The sequence below is a fragment of the Aethalodelphis obliquidens genome, unplaced genomic scaffold (genome assembly GCF_003676395.1).
Source record: "Aethalodelphis obliquidens isolate GAN/ISIS:26980383/991018 unplaced genomic scaffold, ASM367639v1 scaffold4, whole genome shotgun sequence".
NCBI classification, from domain to species: Eukaryota; Metazoa; Chordata; class Mammalia; order Artiodactyla; family Delphinidae; genus Aethalodelphis; species Aethalodelphis obliquidens.
The window spans coordinates 81,679,355-81,695,272 of record NW_020837948.1 but is presented as its reverse complement, the minus strand read 5'-3'; the positions used below and the strand labels follow the sequence as shown (position 1 = coordinate 81,695,272).

Genomic DNA, 15,918 nt, shown 5'->3' with positions numbered 1-15,918 from the left:
AATTCCACTTCTTACAAGCAAGGAATTATACTTTAAAAAACAAATGTGCTTTTCAGTAAGGGATTGGAAAAAAATAAATTATGATATATCTGCAGGAAACCCTCTCCCATTTTAACAACTACTCCCCACTTCCCCATCCATGTCTGCAGGAGTAGGCAAGTTAAGGCTTAACCTTTCTGCTAACGGGCTATTGGTTGATGGTCTAGGTCTTGGCATCTTACCCAAGCCAAGTCAGAAGTCCCTACCAAGGAATGTGCAACTGGGACTTAGAATTTGATCTGAACACGTACTCCAGGTGCCAAGTTCCCTCCCAATTTCTTGTTATCTTTCTCAAGTCTACGTGTAAAGGGATTTTCTCATGTCTCTTCCTGGATCATTCACACAGCCATTACATCACAGTCCTCACTGCAGTCCACTCCACTATTCCCAGCTCCTGTATAAGAAAACTTTGCATCACTGCTTCTCTCCCCCTGGATGCCAGGACATGGTCACCCTAATAGCACACTGCTTGCTGTCTGTGCACTGGTACCAAAAAAGGGTTACTCTGTTTCAGGATGTATTTCCTCTACTGCCCATTCTTTAATCATCACACATCACACTGCCCAAGTATCATCACACAAGGTTGAACAGCTGTATCGATTTTTACAGAAGGATGGAGGCAACTGAAAGAAATTACACATCAAGAGAGAGAAAATTAAACTAAATATTGATTTCCTTTTTAAAGTTATCATTACTGAAAGTACCCTATGACTCACTATAGAAAATGAACCTCTTTAGAATTCCACTTACAGGGCACAATTACGGTTCAACATAGAATCAGAATATTTACTGACCTCACACACCAGAAAGTGCCAACCAGGTTTCCCAGACTCTCCAGGTCATACTGCTCCCTTACATCACGTGGGCCCACAGCTATCACCTGCTTGTGTTACTAGGGCTGAAAGACATAACTGGTTCCTCCTTCAGGAGCCTACATTTTGTTCCACTTCTTTCTCAAAAGCATAAAGATAATCAATACACAGGCAGTCAATAGGCAAGGCATCCTCACCCCCAAACTGGAATCCTAACCCCCAAGAAAAGGAACCCACTTTTTGAACCATATACTTAGGATCCCTGGGAATATTTGCCTCACACTAAGACTGTCCCTGACTCTCTCACCAGAAGGCAATCCCTGCCTACAAATGTCCTTGTTAACTCTTCTCACAGATCTATCTGTATTCTTTCATGACACCCTTTTCCCTAACAATAGACCAAAACTTATTTTTGGTATAGGTGGGAAAAGAAATGGACTTATATTATTCTAATGTCCATCTATACATTATTTCACATCCACTTCAATGATTATTTGTGGAATCTATAAAATACTCTTTCTGCCTTCCCTTCTTGAAATCACCTCATTCCTGTCTTGAGAAAATAGCTACCTGGTAGATATCTTGCTATTTCACGTGCCCAGTTTGAAGGGTTAGTTTGCTTCACGCTGGCTTACAGGGTCAGTGGAACTTTCCCATTCTTGATGCTCAGAAAAGTCATCTATGAATGAAACTTTAAAAAACAGATAGGACATAGTACTTGACATACCATTTTCTGCAAAAATTGAAAGGGAAAAAATAAGAGAATGGGAACTCTTATAGATTAAAAGAGATATTAAGACATCCCAACTACATGTAACAATGGGTAGACACTGTCTGAAATCAGGTGATCCCCACTTCATTGGTGACTGATATAGACCATCCACAGTCTGACCACATTGCTGGTTCTCACTGTAGTGGCTTCTTGCTATGCATCTATGACATAGGCTAGCTGTCCCTAACCTCTCTGGGGGAAATTACACGGGGGTTCAAACAACTCTCTGGGGAGGTTCTACACCACCAGAGCTAAATAGCTCCATGTCTTCAAAGGAATAGTGTTGTCGTCCCTTCCTTAAACCCGGCCAGCAGAGCTTTCTGTCTTTATTAGATTGTCCCAAGTCAGCAGCAAAAATTCCATGTTGCTCCAATAAAGCCCTTCGATTTACCACTGCCTGACTAGAGCTTCCAACCCTCTACTTCTTCTGTTGTCCATACTTTCATCCACTTTATTTCCTTACTTCTCATTTTTATTTCACTTTGATTGTCTTCCTGCTTTTCTCTGTTTCCTTTCCTCATATTTATCCTACCATTTTCTTTTTTCCTCAACTCATGCAAAAAGACTGGCTTTGGTGGGAGTAATCTCAAACATTAGCGTTTTCTTTCCAGGCAGAGAATCAGCTACTATAGGGAACAAGATTTGGCTGTGTCTTCATGGTCTCTTGACTGCGACTTTGCTCTCCCCTTAAAATTCAGCTCTGCCAAAGCAGGAGCCAGTTCTACAGCTCTGTATGTGCAGAAACCATCACAGCACCTTGCTAACGGCAGGTTGTCAAAACATGCTTGTTAAAAACTTTGAATTAAACTAACTTTGTTACATTGAAGATAAATGACTGATAGAGGAAATCTGTGCTTGGATGCACTGACATGTTTGCCAACAGAAAGTCTGAAACATCTGAGGAAGGATGTAAAGGGATGAAATTTCACTATAGATCTGACACAGAAGGAAAAAGCAATCCACTCAGATTAAACACACACAAAAGGACAACATTTTTAGTTTGCTATTCATTGATGTTATGTTTAATATTCATGATCATATCACTAAGAATGAAAATAATAATAACTGTAAATGAATAACATGTTTTCTGCCAGAGATATCTAATTACTTGACTTTGTTATTCAATTTAATCATAAAAGATACTTTGTAAAATGTTAAAGTTTAGCTATCATCCAGGCAAAAATATGAGGACAAGAGAGGTTAGGTAACTAGCTGAGTCATATAGAAATAATAGAACTTGTACCCAAACAGTCTGCATCTAGGTCCCTAGACCTGACCCCTCCCCTCCTACATGTTGGCTGAAATTCTGAAACTATTTTAACTTATAAATTGACAAACAGAAGACCAGGATGGGAGTCTGACTTCTGTCACTGACCAGCAGCGTGATTTCATGCAAAGATGACCAACTTTTCATTCTGATCATCTGGGTAAAATCTGATGGTACTTTTCAAGCAGAGGGGCCCTGAGAATCAATGAACTTACAGTTACCTAAAAGTGTCAGCCACACAAGATACTTTTCATAAAGGAGTAACCTTCCAAAATAGCTTGTCTTGACAGAGCCCTGTACCTGTTGTTCCTTTAAAAACAAACAACACAAAAACTTTAATTCTCTCAATCTACAAAATCAACTTAAATAACTTTATCAAAGATGATTGGATTTTCCCTTAATCTCCTCAGGTCCTGCCTTCGGAACCAATTTGAAACCTGAGAAAAACGACACCACCCATCCTAATATCCTCTGGTTGGACAGCTAAAAAGTTGGACGGGAAGGTATAAATTCGCAGGGAAGGGATCCCTGAAAACTTCTCCTCCTCTCAGGGGCTGAAGCGATGGAGCCGAACTTCCCCCGCTGCATGCGCGAGGCCTGGGATTCCGCAGAGGAGTCCCAGGAACCAGAGATGCTGCAAATCTTGAGCTTAGCGGACCCTGAGGAATGGCAGCTCCCTTTCTATCCTACGCTGGGCCAGCTCTCTGGGGACGACGAGGACTTCAATGGGGAACCACTTTCTACCGCCTGCGGGCGTCTGCACCCACACTGCCCGAAACACCGACCCCGAGCGCAGAGCACCTGCAGGCTGAGCGCTGGGCCGCCCGCCCCGGACAAGACGCCCACGACCCGCCAGGAGCCACAATCGTCCTCAGGAGGTGGGGCCGCCGCCCACCCGCAAAGCTTCCCTGGGCGGGTCTTGCGGCATCGGGAACCCAACATCTGGAACCCGCGACCTCTGACCGCGGGGACCCTTCCGGAGCATCGCCCTCCTCCTGGCCTGGAGAGACACCACCGGACGTCCCAAGGCTGGTGGCCGCGGACCTACACGCAGTGGCCGGGAAGACCCTGGGCTGCCTCTCCCGCCGCCTTTGGACCCAGGAGCCCTCATCTCCGCTGAGACCCTTCATTGGATGATCCCTTGCGACAGATGTTATTACAATAACACCTCTCCGTTTAGCAATCATGGAAGAATTCGTCTTCAGAGACGTTTGTGAAGTTTTCTTTCGCTTACTTAATAAATTATACCAAATTCCAACGCCTTTCTCTCTCTTACTTTGGCTTTTGGGGAAGGACCCGACGCAGGGGCGGGGTGGCCGGTGCCACTTCTCACCAGGGACCCTCAGTCCCCTGATTTGCTGGGCGGGGGGAGGCCGGTGGGGTCTCTTGGGCACACCGGGCGGCCAGGGGTCCAGCATAGGCGTTGCCAAACTGGGTCACACGTGCTGGGCTCCGAGACATCCAGCAAAGAGCGGCCAGCAGCCCTGAGAACTCCACTTCGCCCGACGAACGCTCCTGCGCCCTCGCCCTGGCCCTGGCCCTTCCAGTCCATCTGTGGGGCCGTCCAGTCACCTTCACGTTGCTCCACGGCCCCCAGCGCCTGTCGCCGCTCCAAACGCATCTAGAAGCATTGGCCTCGGGTAGCGCAGAGCCTCCGTCTCCCTCAGGCACTCTCCTGGGTGTGTCCCTTCTTCCTGCTCGCCCCAAAGCCGACTTCCAGCCCCCTCCTCAGAGCTGACCTGCAGCCAGAGCGCTGGGGCCCCGGACAGGAGAAAACTAGGGGTTGTCTTTTGCGGCGGGGCGTTTCTGCGGCCAGATTCTCGAGTGGTTAGGCTCGCGTCACTTCCTAACTCCAACTTGGCGACTTCCCAAGGCGCCTGACTTCTCATTACCATTCGGAGTTGAACTAGAGTGTCCACCCAGTCCGGGTTTGAAACGGGGCCTGAGAGAGCAATGGCAGGCAAAGTGTAAGTGCTTAATAAATGTTAATACAATTGTACTGAGAATTTCTCAACTGCTGTGATTTCTCTGGGGGCAAAATCCTTCACTGGGATTAATCTCACAGGAGTCTGAATGTGGGGACTCCCTGCCTCGGGAGCAGTTTCCTGGAAACCCTTCACCTCATCGCTCTGGTTTCTGGCATCCCACCCAACCTCACCCTTTCTCTCCTTTCCCTGCCAGGATTCCATGGGCCACCTGTGCAGCCTGGATGCTGTGGCTCAACCAGTATGTAACCCTGGCCGGTCCCCGGGGAATGCAAAAATTATCCTTTTCATCCATCTGTTAGACCACAGGGTGATAGTTTACTTTTTTAGACTCAAACGGAATTTTTCTAGTGAAGCCTGAACATGGGAAACATACAGCTCATAACAAGAGGATGCGATGACATGGGTGTGTGTTATAGACACTGCTATGTCTTTATTAATGTACTTTAATTTCCTACTTTGTCCTTTAATTCTTTTTTTTTTGTCCTTTAATTCTTAAAGAGTGTATGTGAGAAATGAAATCAGTGAGAACTGGAAATAAAGAAATAAATTATTTTAAAATTTCATCCTCACTTTTTCAGTAGTCATTTCAAATCTTCAACTCTTAGACAAATAAATGAAATAGGCTTTGAATTCATGGAAAGACAGAGTTCTCTATAAATTTACTTGTCAGGAGTCACTAGCAGTATTTGGAGTACAGTTCTACAGTTCCTTTAGCGATTCTAAAATCCAAAATTTTATGGAATCTACCCTTTTGTGTGTAAATTTCTGTGCAAAACTCATTTGACAGCAAACTATGGCATAGATTGATGTGAGGCCATAGTGTTCTCTCTCCAAAGTAACACAAGTATTCATAGGAATGACTGATTACTGGGACTGTCCTAGACTAAGCGGACAGGTACACTCTACCAGGCAAGCTCTTATTATCACTTTATAACTTCTTGCATTTTAAATTATAGCATACATCTAGACCCTAGTATTTTATTAAATATATTAGAATATCTTTAATATTAGTGTATTTGCAATATGTAAAATTATAAATTTAGGTTGTTTTTGGTTATGAAAATGACAAGCAATGCTGAATGCTATAGAAGTGCCCTTTGCTGGTGGAAAGCTGGAGTTATTGCAGTATATGATCATCTATTTCATTGTTAGAGAAAATTCTTTTCCGGCATAGATGGCTGCTGCCTTTACCTGTAAATATTTCTAGTAATGGGGTTTATGTGTTCCTTTCTTTTTCCATTTTATTTTTCTTTTCTTTTTTTCCTTTTTCTTTTCTTTTCTTTTTAACTGTCTTGAACCTGAATGGCACCAGCCACCCCTGCCTGGGCTCCTTGTCCTTCCACAACAGCCAAAGCAGGAACCCATGGGATAAAGAAGGATGTTGGAATTTTTGTAGAATTTATTAAGCAAGCAAAAGGAATTTTCACAAATGTCTATGATGGCAATATTTCTTGCATGATTGCTAATTCATGTAATTCAATATTGGGAATGTGAAACAGCAAGGTATCTACCAGGTAGCTATTTTTTCAAGTCTAGAAATGGAATGATTTCAAGAGGGGAAGGTAGGCAGGGAAAACAAAAGCAAAAATAAACTAGTGGGACTACATCAAACTAAAAACTTCTGCACTGCCATAGAAACTATCATCAAAATGAGAAGGCAACTGGGATTTTCCTGGTGGTCCAGTGGTTAAGAATCTGCCTTTGGGCTTCCCTCGTGGTGCAGTGGTTGAGAGTCCGCCTGCCGATGCAGGGGACACGGGTTCGTGCCCCAGTCTGGGAAGATCCCACATGCCATGGAGCGGCTGGGCCCGTGAGCCATGGCTGCTGAGCCTGCGCATCTGGAGCCTGTGCTCCGCAACAGGAGAGGCCACAACAGTGAGAGGCCCGGAAAAAAAAAGAATCTGGCTTCCAATGCAGGGGACTCGAGTTTGATCCCTGGTCGGGGAACTAAGATCCCACACGCTGCAGCGCAACTAAGCCCCCTGCCCTGCAACTACTGAGCCCGCGTGCTCTGGAGCCCGCCTGCCACAACTAGAGAGAAGGCCGCACACCACAATGAAGAGCCCATGTGCCATAATTAAGACCCGATGCAGCCAAATAAATAAATAATTTTTAAAAAACATGAGAAGGCAACCTACTGAATGAGAGAAGGTATTTGCAAATCACATATCCATCAAGGGGTTAATATTCAAAATATATAAAGAACGCATACAACTTGACAACAACAAAACCCCCAAACAACCTGATTTTTCAAATATGCAGAGGACCCAATAGACACATGAAAGATGATCAACATCACTAACTATTAGGGAAATGCAAAGCAAAACCACAATGAGATATCACTTCATACCTATCAGAATGGCTATTCTCAAAAAGACAAGAAATAACAGGTGTTGGTGAAGATGTGAAGAAAATTGTACCCTCATACACTGTTGGTGGGAATGTAAATTGGTGCAGCCACTTTGGAAAACAGTATGGAGATTCCTGAAGAAGTTAAGAATAGAACTACCAAACAGTTCAGCTATTCCACTTCTGGGTATTCATCTGAAGAATACAAGAACACTAATTTGAAAGGATAGATGCACCTCAATGTTCTCAGCAGTGTTATTTACAACAGTTGAGATATGGAAATGAACTCATAGACACAGAGAACAGATTGGTGGTTACCAGAGGGGATGGGAGCTGTGGGTGGTTGAAATGGATGAAGAGGGTCAAGTGTATGGTGATGGATAGTAACTAAACTTTTGGGGATGATCACTTTGTAATGAACATAGATGTTGAATGATAATGTTGTACACCTGAAACTTATATACCAATTTTACCTCCATAAAAAAAGAAGGAAAGGCAGAAAGGATATTTTGTAGATTTCCCAAATGATCATTGAAATTGATGTGAAATAAATGTAGATGGATTTTTGAATAAAATAAGCTCCATTTCTTTATCCACTCCTCCCACCTAGAGAGACATATCCAAATTTATATAGCTAATGAGTGCCCACATAATCTATTCCATTTGTTTTTTTCAGTAAAGAAAGATAAAAATGATGTACATTTCCTGTAAGATATGGAGAAAATAATGTGACTTCAAAAGAGTCCCCATCTAGTGACAAATGCAGAAAAATAAGCCTCCACACTGCACTGCAGTATCTAATCTAGAGAACTGATGAGGAAAAAAATAAATTTCTCTATGGCAGGACAAACTAAGTCAGAATTGAAACCCACATAACATGTCCCCATTTGGGATGGGGTTTTCCCAGTTTGCAATGTGCCTCTGCATAATACATTAACCAGACCTCCTCAAGGCAGGAGGATGCAATCAACCTTTGAGAAAAATGGTCCCTTTTTCTGACACCAGCACTGTAATTTTTTTGTTTTTGTTTTTTGTTTTTGTGGTACTCAAAACACACATTGACCTAACAACTCACTGTATACGTGCACAACTGACCAAAACATCCCTGATGAACTTTATGTATAATGTTAACCTCTCAATATGAGACATAATTATTTGTCTCAAAAATGTATAAAACTGCACATCTAGTTCCTGACAGGTGGAACAGTCCTCAGAACTTTTGACAGTCTGTCTCCTGGGTTGTAATCCTCAGTTTGACTCAAATAAAATTCTCTTTTTTCTTCTTAGCTTGATTATTAATTGAATTTTCATCAACAGAAGCAAGAGGTAAATAAATTTACATTAGAAACCAGAATGGGAACACTCTTGAGACCAGAAATGTAAAGCACCTCCATAAGTGGACTCTTGGTGTCTAGATGATGCATGCTGAGAGCAGGAACAGGTAACTGACAGGTGATTATTGGGTAACATCAGCAGTGATCCCCACAAGCTGACTGCAGTATTGCTTTGCCAAGTAGTAGACATACGTCTGCGTATCTCTTTCTGACTTACTTCACTCGGTATGACAGCCTCTAGGTCCATCCACATTACTGCAAATAACTCAGTTTCATTTCTTTTTATGGCTGAGTAATATTCCATTGTATATATGTGCCACATCTTCTTTATCCATTCATATGTCGATGGACACTTAGGTTGCTTCCATGTCCTGGCTATTGTAAACAGAGCTTAAATGGCGCTTTTTCTAATGCTACTAAGAATGCCAACACATTTGCCCCAAGTCTAGTAGGAAGCTCAAAGGCATGATGTTACACGATGGCTTTAAATTGAAAATGAGGACTTTTCTTAACCCTAGCAAAGGTTGGTAGCTACGGTGGGGGTGTCCAGACTGCAGGGTTTGATTAAAAGGGATTACCTTGTACCATTTTTGTAGGATGACATTTGTTTTATGGATTTCAGAGGCATTTACAAGAAATGCGCTAAATTAAGTCTCGCTTATGTTCCTGAAATAGGATAGATTTAGTTTTGCTTAGGGGGCTTAAATACTTTCGCTTGGGGGATTTTCAAGCATGGTCTATTTTATTTTAATTTATCATATTTTATTTAAAATTTTTTAAATTTTATATGCAACTTTAGGAATTTTAATTTTTACTATTTTATTTCATTTAAATTTATTTTTTATTTTATAGTGTTATTTTATTTTTTAAATATTTAAAATCTTTACATTTTTTCTTGGTTTATTTGAAGAAAACAAAAACACTGAATAGAAAAGATATATGCACTCCTATGTTCACTGCAGCATTATTCACAACAGCCAAGATATGGAAGCAACCTGAGTGCCTATCAATAGTTGAATGGATAAAGAAGATTTGGTATAACTATGCAATGGAATATTACTCAGAAACAAAAAATGAAATCTTGCCCTTTGGGGCAACATGAATGGACCTAGAGGATATTGTGCTAAGTGAAATAAGTGAGACAGAGAAAGACAAATATTGTATGATTTCACTTATATGTGGAATCTAAAAAAACAAAGGAACAAACATAACAAAACAGACCATCTGTATGTCTTCTTTGGAGAAATGTCTATTTAGATCTTCTGCCCATTTTTTGATTGGGTTATTTGTTTTTTTCTTATTGAACTGCATGAGCTATTTGTATGTTTTGGAGATTAATCCCCTGTTGGTTGCTTCATTTGCAAATATTTTCTCCCATTCTGTGAGTTGTCTTTTCGTTTTGTTTATGGTTTCCTTTGCTGTGCAAAAGCTTTTAAGTTTAATTAGATCCCATTAGTTTATTATTGCCTTTATTTTCATTACTCTAGGACAAGGGTCTCCAACCCCTGGGCCACGGATAACCAGTCTGTGGCCTATTAGGAACTAGGCCGCACAGCAGGAGGTGAGCAGCAGGCGAGCAAGCGAAGCTTCATCTGTATTTATAGCCACTCCCCATCACTCGCGTTACTGCCTGAGCTCCTCCTCCTGTCAGATCAGCGGAGGCATTAGATTCTCATAGAAGCGGAAACCCTACTGTGAACTGCACATGCAAGGGATCTAGGCTGTGCACCCCTTATGAGAATCTAATGCCTGATGATCTGATGTGGAGCTGAGGCAGTGATGCTAGTGCTGGGGAGCAAATCATCATTAGCAGAGAGATAATAAATCAATCAATCGCTTGCAGACTCATCAAAACCCTATCAGTGAGTGGCAAGTGACAATTAAGGTGCATCTGGTGGCAGGCTTTATAGTGGCAAGTGAGTTGATGTACTTCAGTTGTACAGCTGCATCTGGTGGCAGGCTTTAAGTCAGAATCCGACACTTATTTTAGTCTGCACACGGCCCACCCATTATTTTATTTGCCACTTCCATCCATGCCTCTTTCCCACACTGCACACTTTTCGCAGTCACAGTTTTGGTAAGCCCACAAGCTAGCCCTAGCCAAGATGAGTAAAAAACAAACGTTGCTGGAGAGCTTCTCTGAAAGGGGGGAAAGACCCAATGATGAGACAACAGAAGACTCTAAGACTGCCAACAGAAAGAAAGCTTTAACAGGAGGGCTGCTGATGTGTGTTGTGGACACTGATATGCCTTTATTCTAAAATACTTTCATTTTCTACTTTGGCCTTTGTTTCTTTTGGAAGAAAACCATATTTAAGGATTGTGCACTTGCACAAGCTCAAGGATACCTTGAGAATCTCCTTTATATTGATTCTGTTTTGCTGGAAATCATGACTATTGCAGCCGGTAACCACTGAAGGACCAGATGAAGAAACCATCTACAGAACTAGCCAAAGCCTTAAATCATGTAAGACATAATGATGAACCATGCTGGGTGCATTTGACTTAACTTCTGTAAGAATCAAGGTGCTGGAATCTTCTTAAACATTTAAGGATAAGGACTTAGGTAAATTTCTTTCTGCTGAATCGATTCGTTGTTTGATATATAATTGGGATTCTAGTAAATATTTTAGAGTGTCTTTAATATTTAGATAGTGTGTTAGAGCATACATAATCACCATCATAGGCTCTTTCAATTATGAAGCTGAATAGTAATGCTGGATACTGTAGAAGTGCACTTTGCTCAGTGTAATCCTGGAGTCATTGCAATATTTGATCATCCATTTGACTGTTACAGGAGATTCTTTTCTGGAATAGATCAAGGTTGCCATCACCTACAATTCAACCTCTAGCAGTGAGCCCTTTGTGCTAGACTTTTATATGCTTGAGCTTGTGCAAGTGCACAAGTCTGTTAACCAAAAATTCCAAGAACACAGGGTATATATGTATACGTATAGCTGATTCACTTTGTTATAAAGCAGAAACTAACACAACATTGTAAAGCAATTATACTCCAATAAAGATGTTAAAAAAAACCTTGTATTTGGGGTTTGTTAGGACTGCAGTAGGGGATGCATAGATTCAAGAAAGCACTTGAATTGTGTTCTGATGAACTACAAAATGGGGGAAGCTTAAAAATAGAGCAAGGTTACATGAATTATTTTTTGATAATTAGGATTGGCCTTGGCAAGAAGTAAGAATGCTTGCTAAGCAGGGTTTGGTTGGTGTTGGAAATCATTACATAGCTGTGAAGGGGAGGAACTTTGAAACTACAAGGTTGGTCTAGCAGCTGCTAGCAGGTATTGTTTTGAAAAGGACTGGTGGTGTCCTTGAATTTGATACAGTTCAGAAAGTTCAGGTTCTCAGTGATGCAGAAAGGTGCCTGAAACCATATCCACAATGCCCACTTGGCTCCATTTTGGAGGCCTGAACCATAGTTACTTCATTTTTATTTTCTAAATGATCATAAATATGTCATCAAGTCCATAATTATAGTATTCTTCCAAAAGAATTAAATTACATGGCTCTATCCAGAGGAACAAAGGTATCCTCACTTATTCCAATCATCTTCTATGACATAAAGTATTAGGATTTAAATATTTACTCCATAGATGTCACGTATTAATATTGCATTTTTCATTTGAAACTCAAGCTCACATAGCTAGCAAGTACGAAGGGCTTTGAATAAAACCCAGATACATAAGCAAAGACATAGTGGTGGATGAGAATGTAAGAATATTTGAGAGGAGGGTTCATAAAACAGTAATTGCATAATGTAACTAGTGGATTTTGTCCCAACATTTATATCAATTAGAAGTTGAATGTATTTAAAAATTTTGTTCATTTTATTTATAACTAAATTGGCCATTCTTCTCACTTTCACCTACAGTTTTTTGGGAATAGGGTAAAATGAAGTCTATTTAAACATAATCCAAAAAAATAGCTATAAAATATCTGTTGAAAGCATAATGCAATAAAATAACACGAACTTCTTTATAAATAGAGTAAAATGATGTTCAAACTCACCAAAATTTAAAAACAAAATATTAAACAAACATATAAATTCAAAACATACTTTATTACACCAATGATCATGACATTGTAGGGCAATATACATTTTCTGTAATGCAGTGAAAGTACATTTGGTACAGTAATTTAAAGGGGAATATAAAGATATGAATTAAATTCACAACGAACATATTCTTGACACATAATGTTAACTTTTGGTCACTGTAGTACACAAACAAACAAAATTCCCACAAGTTGAGGATGATCAAATCCAAAACATGGATGTTGGGAAATCTGTAACAATAAGATATTAGAAATTTTAAAAATTGAATCCAAAATGGAATATATGCACTTGAAAAATGCCATGTTATTATGTAGATACAAGATATTAAGTAAAAAAGAGCTAGTTACATAATGGTATGTATATCATGATTCCATTTCTGTTTTTCATTTCTATATAACTAGAAAAATTACAGGTCCACAAAATCATCTCAGAAATTATTTTGGTTGGAATTCAGAATGTGTAAATCATGAAGTGATGATATGTGCTTGCCCTGTAAGACAGTAACCCTGCCTGTGGGGTCAGGACATTACCCAGTAATCACCCATTCCTATTAATATTCATGTTAACTGGATATAGAGTACACTTTAACCTCTTAGATTAAACTCAAAGGGGTATGTCTGCAGAAAGTTTTGGATTTTAGAATTGCTCAAAATAACTGTAGAATTGTACTGCAAATACTACCAGTAATAATGGCAAACAAGTTAATACAGATAAATCACTCTCACCATGATTCAAGGGATAGTTCATTTATTCTCCCCAAATTAAGTATTTTGAAATACTAACTGGAAATGTTGAGGATTAAATGAAAATTTTATTAAATTCAAGAATGTCATTTATTTCCTGTGCTTTCTGATTTCCTTCCTCATGTATACAAAGGACAGGTAGAAACCCAAAGTATTCTAATAAAGGCCTATCAGTGTCTACAACACACATCAGCAGCCCTCCTGTTAAAGCTGTATGTTCCACAAGCTAGCCCTTACTGGAAAAATTCTTTTAGAGTCTGAAAAAGCAAACTATCACCCCGTGGTCCAACAGATTATAAAAATAATATGCTTGCAATTCCCAGTTAACAGGCCAGGGTTTCTGTAACAGCTGAGTCACAGCACCCACGTCTACAGCGGCGGCACATGGAATCCTGGCAGGGAAACGAGGGGGAGGGTGCGGTTGGGTTGCGGTGCCGGAAACTAGAAAAGCGAGGTGAGAAGATTATAGGGGATAGCTCCCAGGGAAGATAGTACAAATTTTCAGACACCACCGAGTTCAATCCTCTTGAACTTTGCTGCCCCTGAGAAATCGCAGTAGGAGAACGATTATAAGTAGAACTGTAGTTAACCTTAACCGAGCGTTTATACCGTGCTGGACATGGTTCTAACTCAGTGCTGTGGCGAGACACATTGTCCCAGAACTTATAGTTTAGATTGTGATGCCTGGAATCAATGGTGGAATGCTTTGGTTTGAAACTGTTTGTACTGAAACTGCTTTTATTGCTAACCCCGTGACTTAGCCTCTGGCAAAAGTGAGCTTTGCTTGCCAAGCATATTGTGAATAGGAAAGTTCTGAGTTCCAGGTGGCCGACCCGAGATGTTAAGATTAGCACGAACATCCTGTTTACCCTGGGGTATAAAACAGCACCTGTGTGAAGGCTCGGGGTCTCACCCTTCTTTTGGGAGAGGCCCCGATCGATCGGTTTGTGTTTCTGTGCTTAATAAACGCTTATTACTAATATACTTTTGATCTACACTGGCTCTTGGTGTTCTTCCTTGGTGCTGGTTCCTCTCCGGGGGAGTTCGCAGGTGTGTGCGGGACCGCAACATTTGGGGGCTCGTCCGGGATCGGACAGTGGAGGTTAAAGATCTGAAACAGGGTCCCTCCCTGTCTTTGGAAGCTCCGAAGCGGAGGTTACAGATCTGAAACAGGGTCCCTCCCTTCGACGACCACGCCTGCATCTCCAACGGGTGAGTTATCAGACCTGGGTTGCCGGCAACATTTCTAAGACTGATAGGGACTTGCCGGACACGGCTATAAGTCCGGAGTCAGGGGAGATCACGGGACGCCGTGATCCCCCGCTGGGGTTTCAACGTCGGGTTCGTTATTCTAACTTCCCGACCTTGAACTGGGACCTTCTTTTGTCAGGTCACTGGTCTTTCTATTTGCTTTCCGCTACTACTGTGTTCGCTTTTATCTTTGTTTGGATTTTGTGGTTCTCTGTTCTAACTTTTCATCCAACAGTAAGCATGGGTCAAGGTAAGAGTAAGACCCCAGCACCCTTGGGACTCGTCCTAAGTCACTTCGGAGACTTTCGGCAGGTCGCCAAGGGCTATGGAAGTCAAGTAAGTCCGGGAAAATTACGTACTTTCTGTGAACTCGAATGGCCTACATTTGGTGTGGGATGGCCATCCGAAGGTACGTTTTTCCCTTCCTACTGTTGTAGCCACCGAGGCAATTGTGTTTAAGGTTCATGATGATCAGATTCCATATATCGAAAGTTGGCGAGTTTTGGTGGAGGAGCCACCAACATGGCTAAAACCCTGGCTCCCCCCCCCAAAACTGCACCAAAAATAAGATTTGTTCTGCAAAACTTACTAGAGATAAAAAGGGTGATTCAAACGATCCAAAAGGACTTTCAGGGCTTCCCTAGTGGCACAGTGGTTGGGAGTCCGCCTGCCGATGCAGGGGACACGGGTTCGTGCCTCGGTCTGGGAAGATCCCACATGCCGCGGAGCGGCTGGTCCCGTGAGCCATGGCCGCTGAGCCTGCGCGTCCGGAGCCTGTGCTCCGCAACGGGGGAGGCCACAACAGTGAGAGGCCCGCGTACCACACACACACAAAAAAAACAAAAACAAAAGGACTTTCAGCCCCACTCATGGAGGCCGAAGAAGAGGAAACCTTTCCTCCTGAAGTTTCCGCACCTCCCCCTCCTTATGTTTCCCCAAATGCAGATTCTAGTTCCACGGAGTCCACTCCACGGAACCAAACAAAGAGACATCATACTCGCTCTAGGAGACAAATCAAGGAATCAGCCCAAACCATCCTCCCCTTGCGTCAGCAGACTTCCCGACCGGGGGAAGCTCGACCCTTTCTTACATACAGGCCATTTTCTACTACTGATCTTTATAATTGGAAATTGCAAAATCCTCCCTTTTCAGAGAAACCACAGGCCTTGATTTCTCTCCTGGAGACAGTTTTTGTTACAACCCACTTGGGATGATTGTCAACAGCTGTTACAAGTTTTATTTACTACCGAGGAGAGGGAAAAGATTCGGAGGGAAGCCCGAAAACAGGTTT

The 15,918-nt window shown here is 41.8% G+C and overlaps 1 protein-coding gene across 1 annotated transcript; it reads left to right on the top strand.

Annotated features, from left to right (window-relative positions):
* Positions 1-3,452: 3,452 nt before the first annotated feature.
* Positions 3,453-4,010, top strand: ANXA2R (annexin A2 receptor). The gene has a single exon (XM_027101267.1). The coding sequence runs from the start codon at positions 3,453-3,455 to the stop codon at positions 4,008-4,010; it is 558 nt and encodes a 185-aa protein (XP_026957068.1).
* The last annotated feature ends 11,908 nt before the right edge of the window (positions 4,011-15,918 follow it).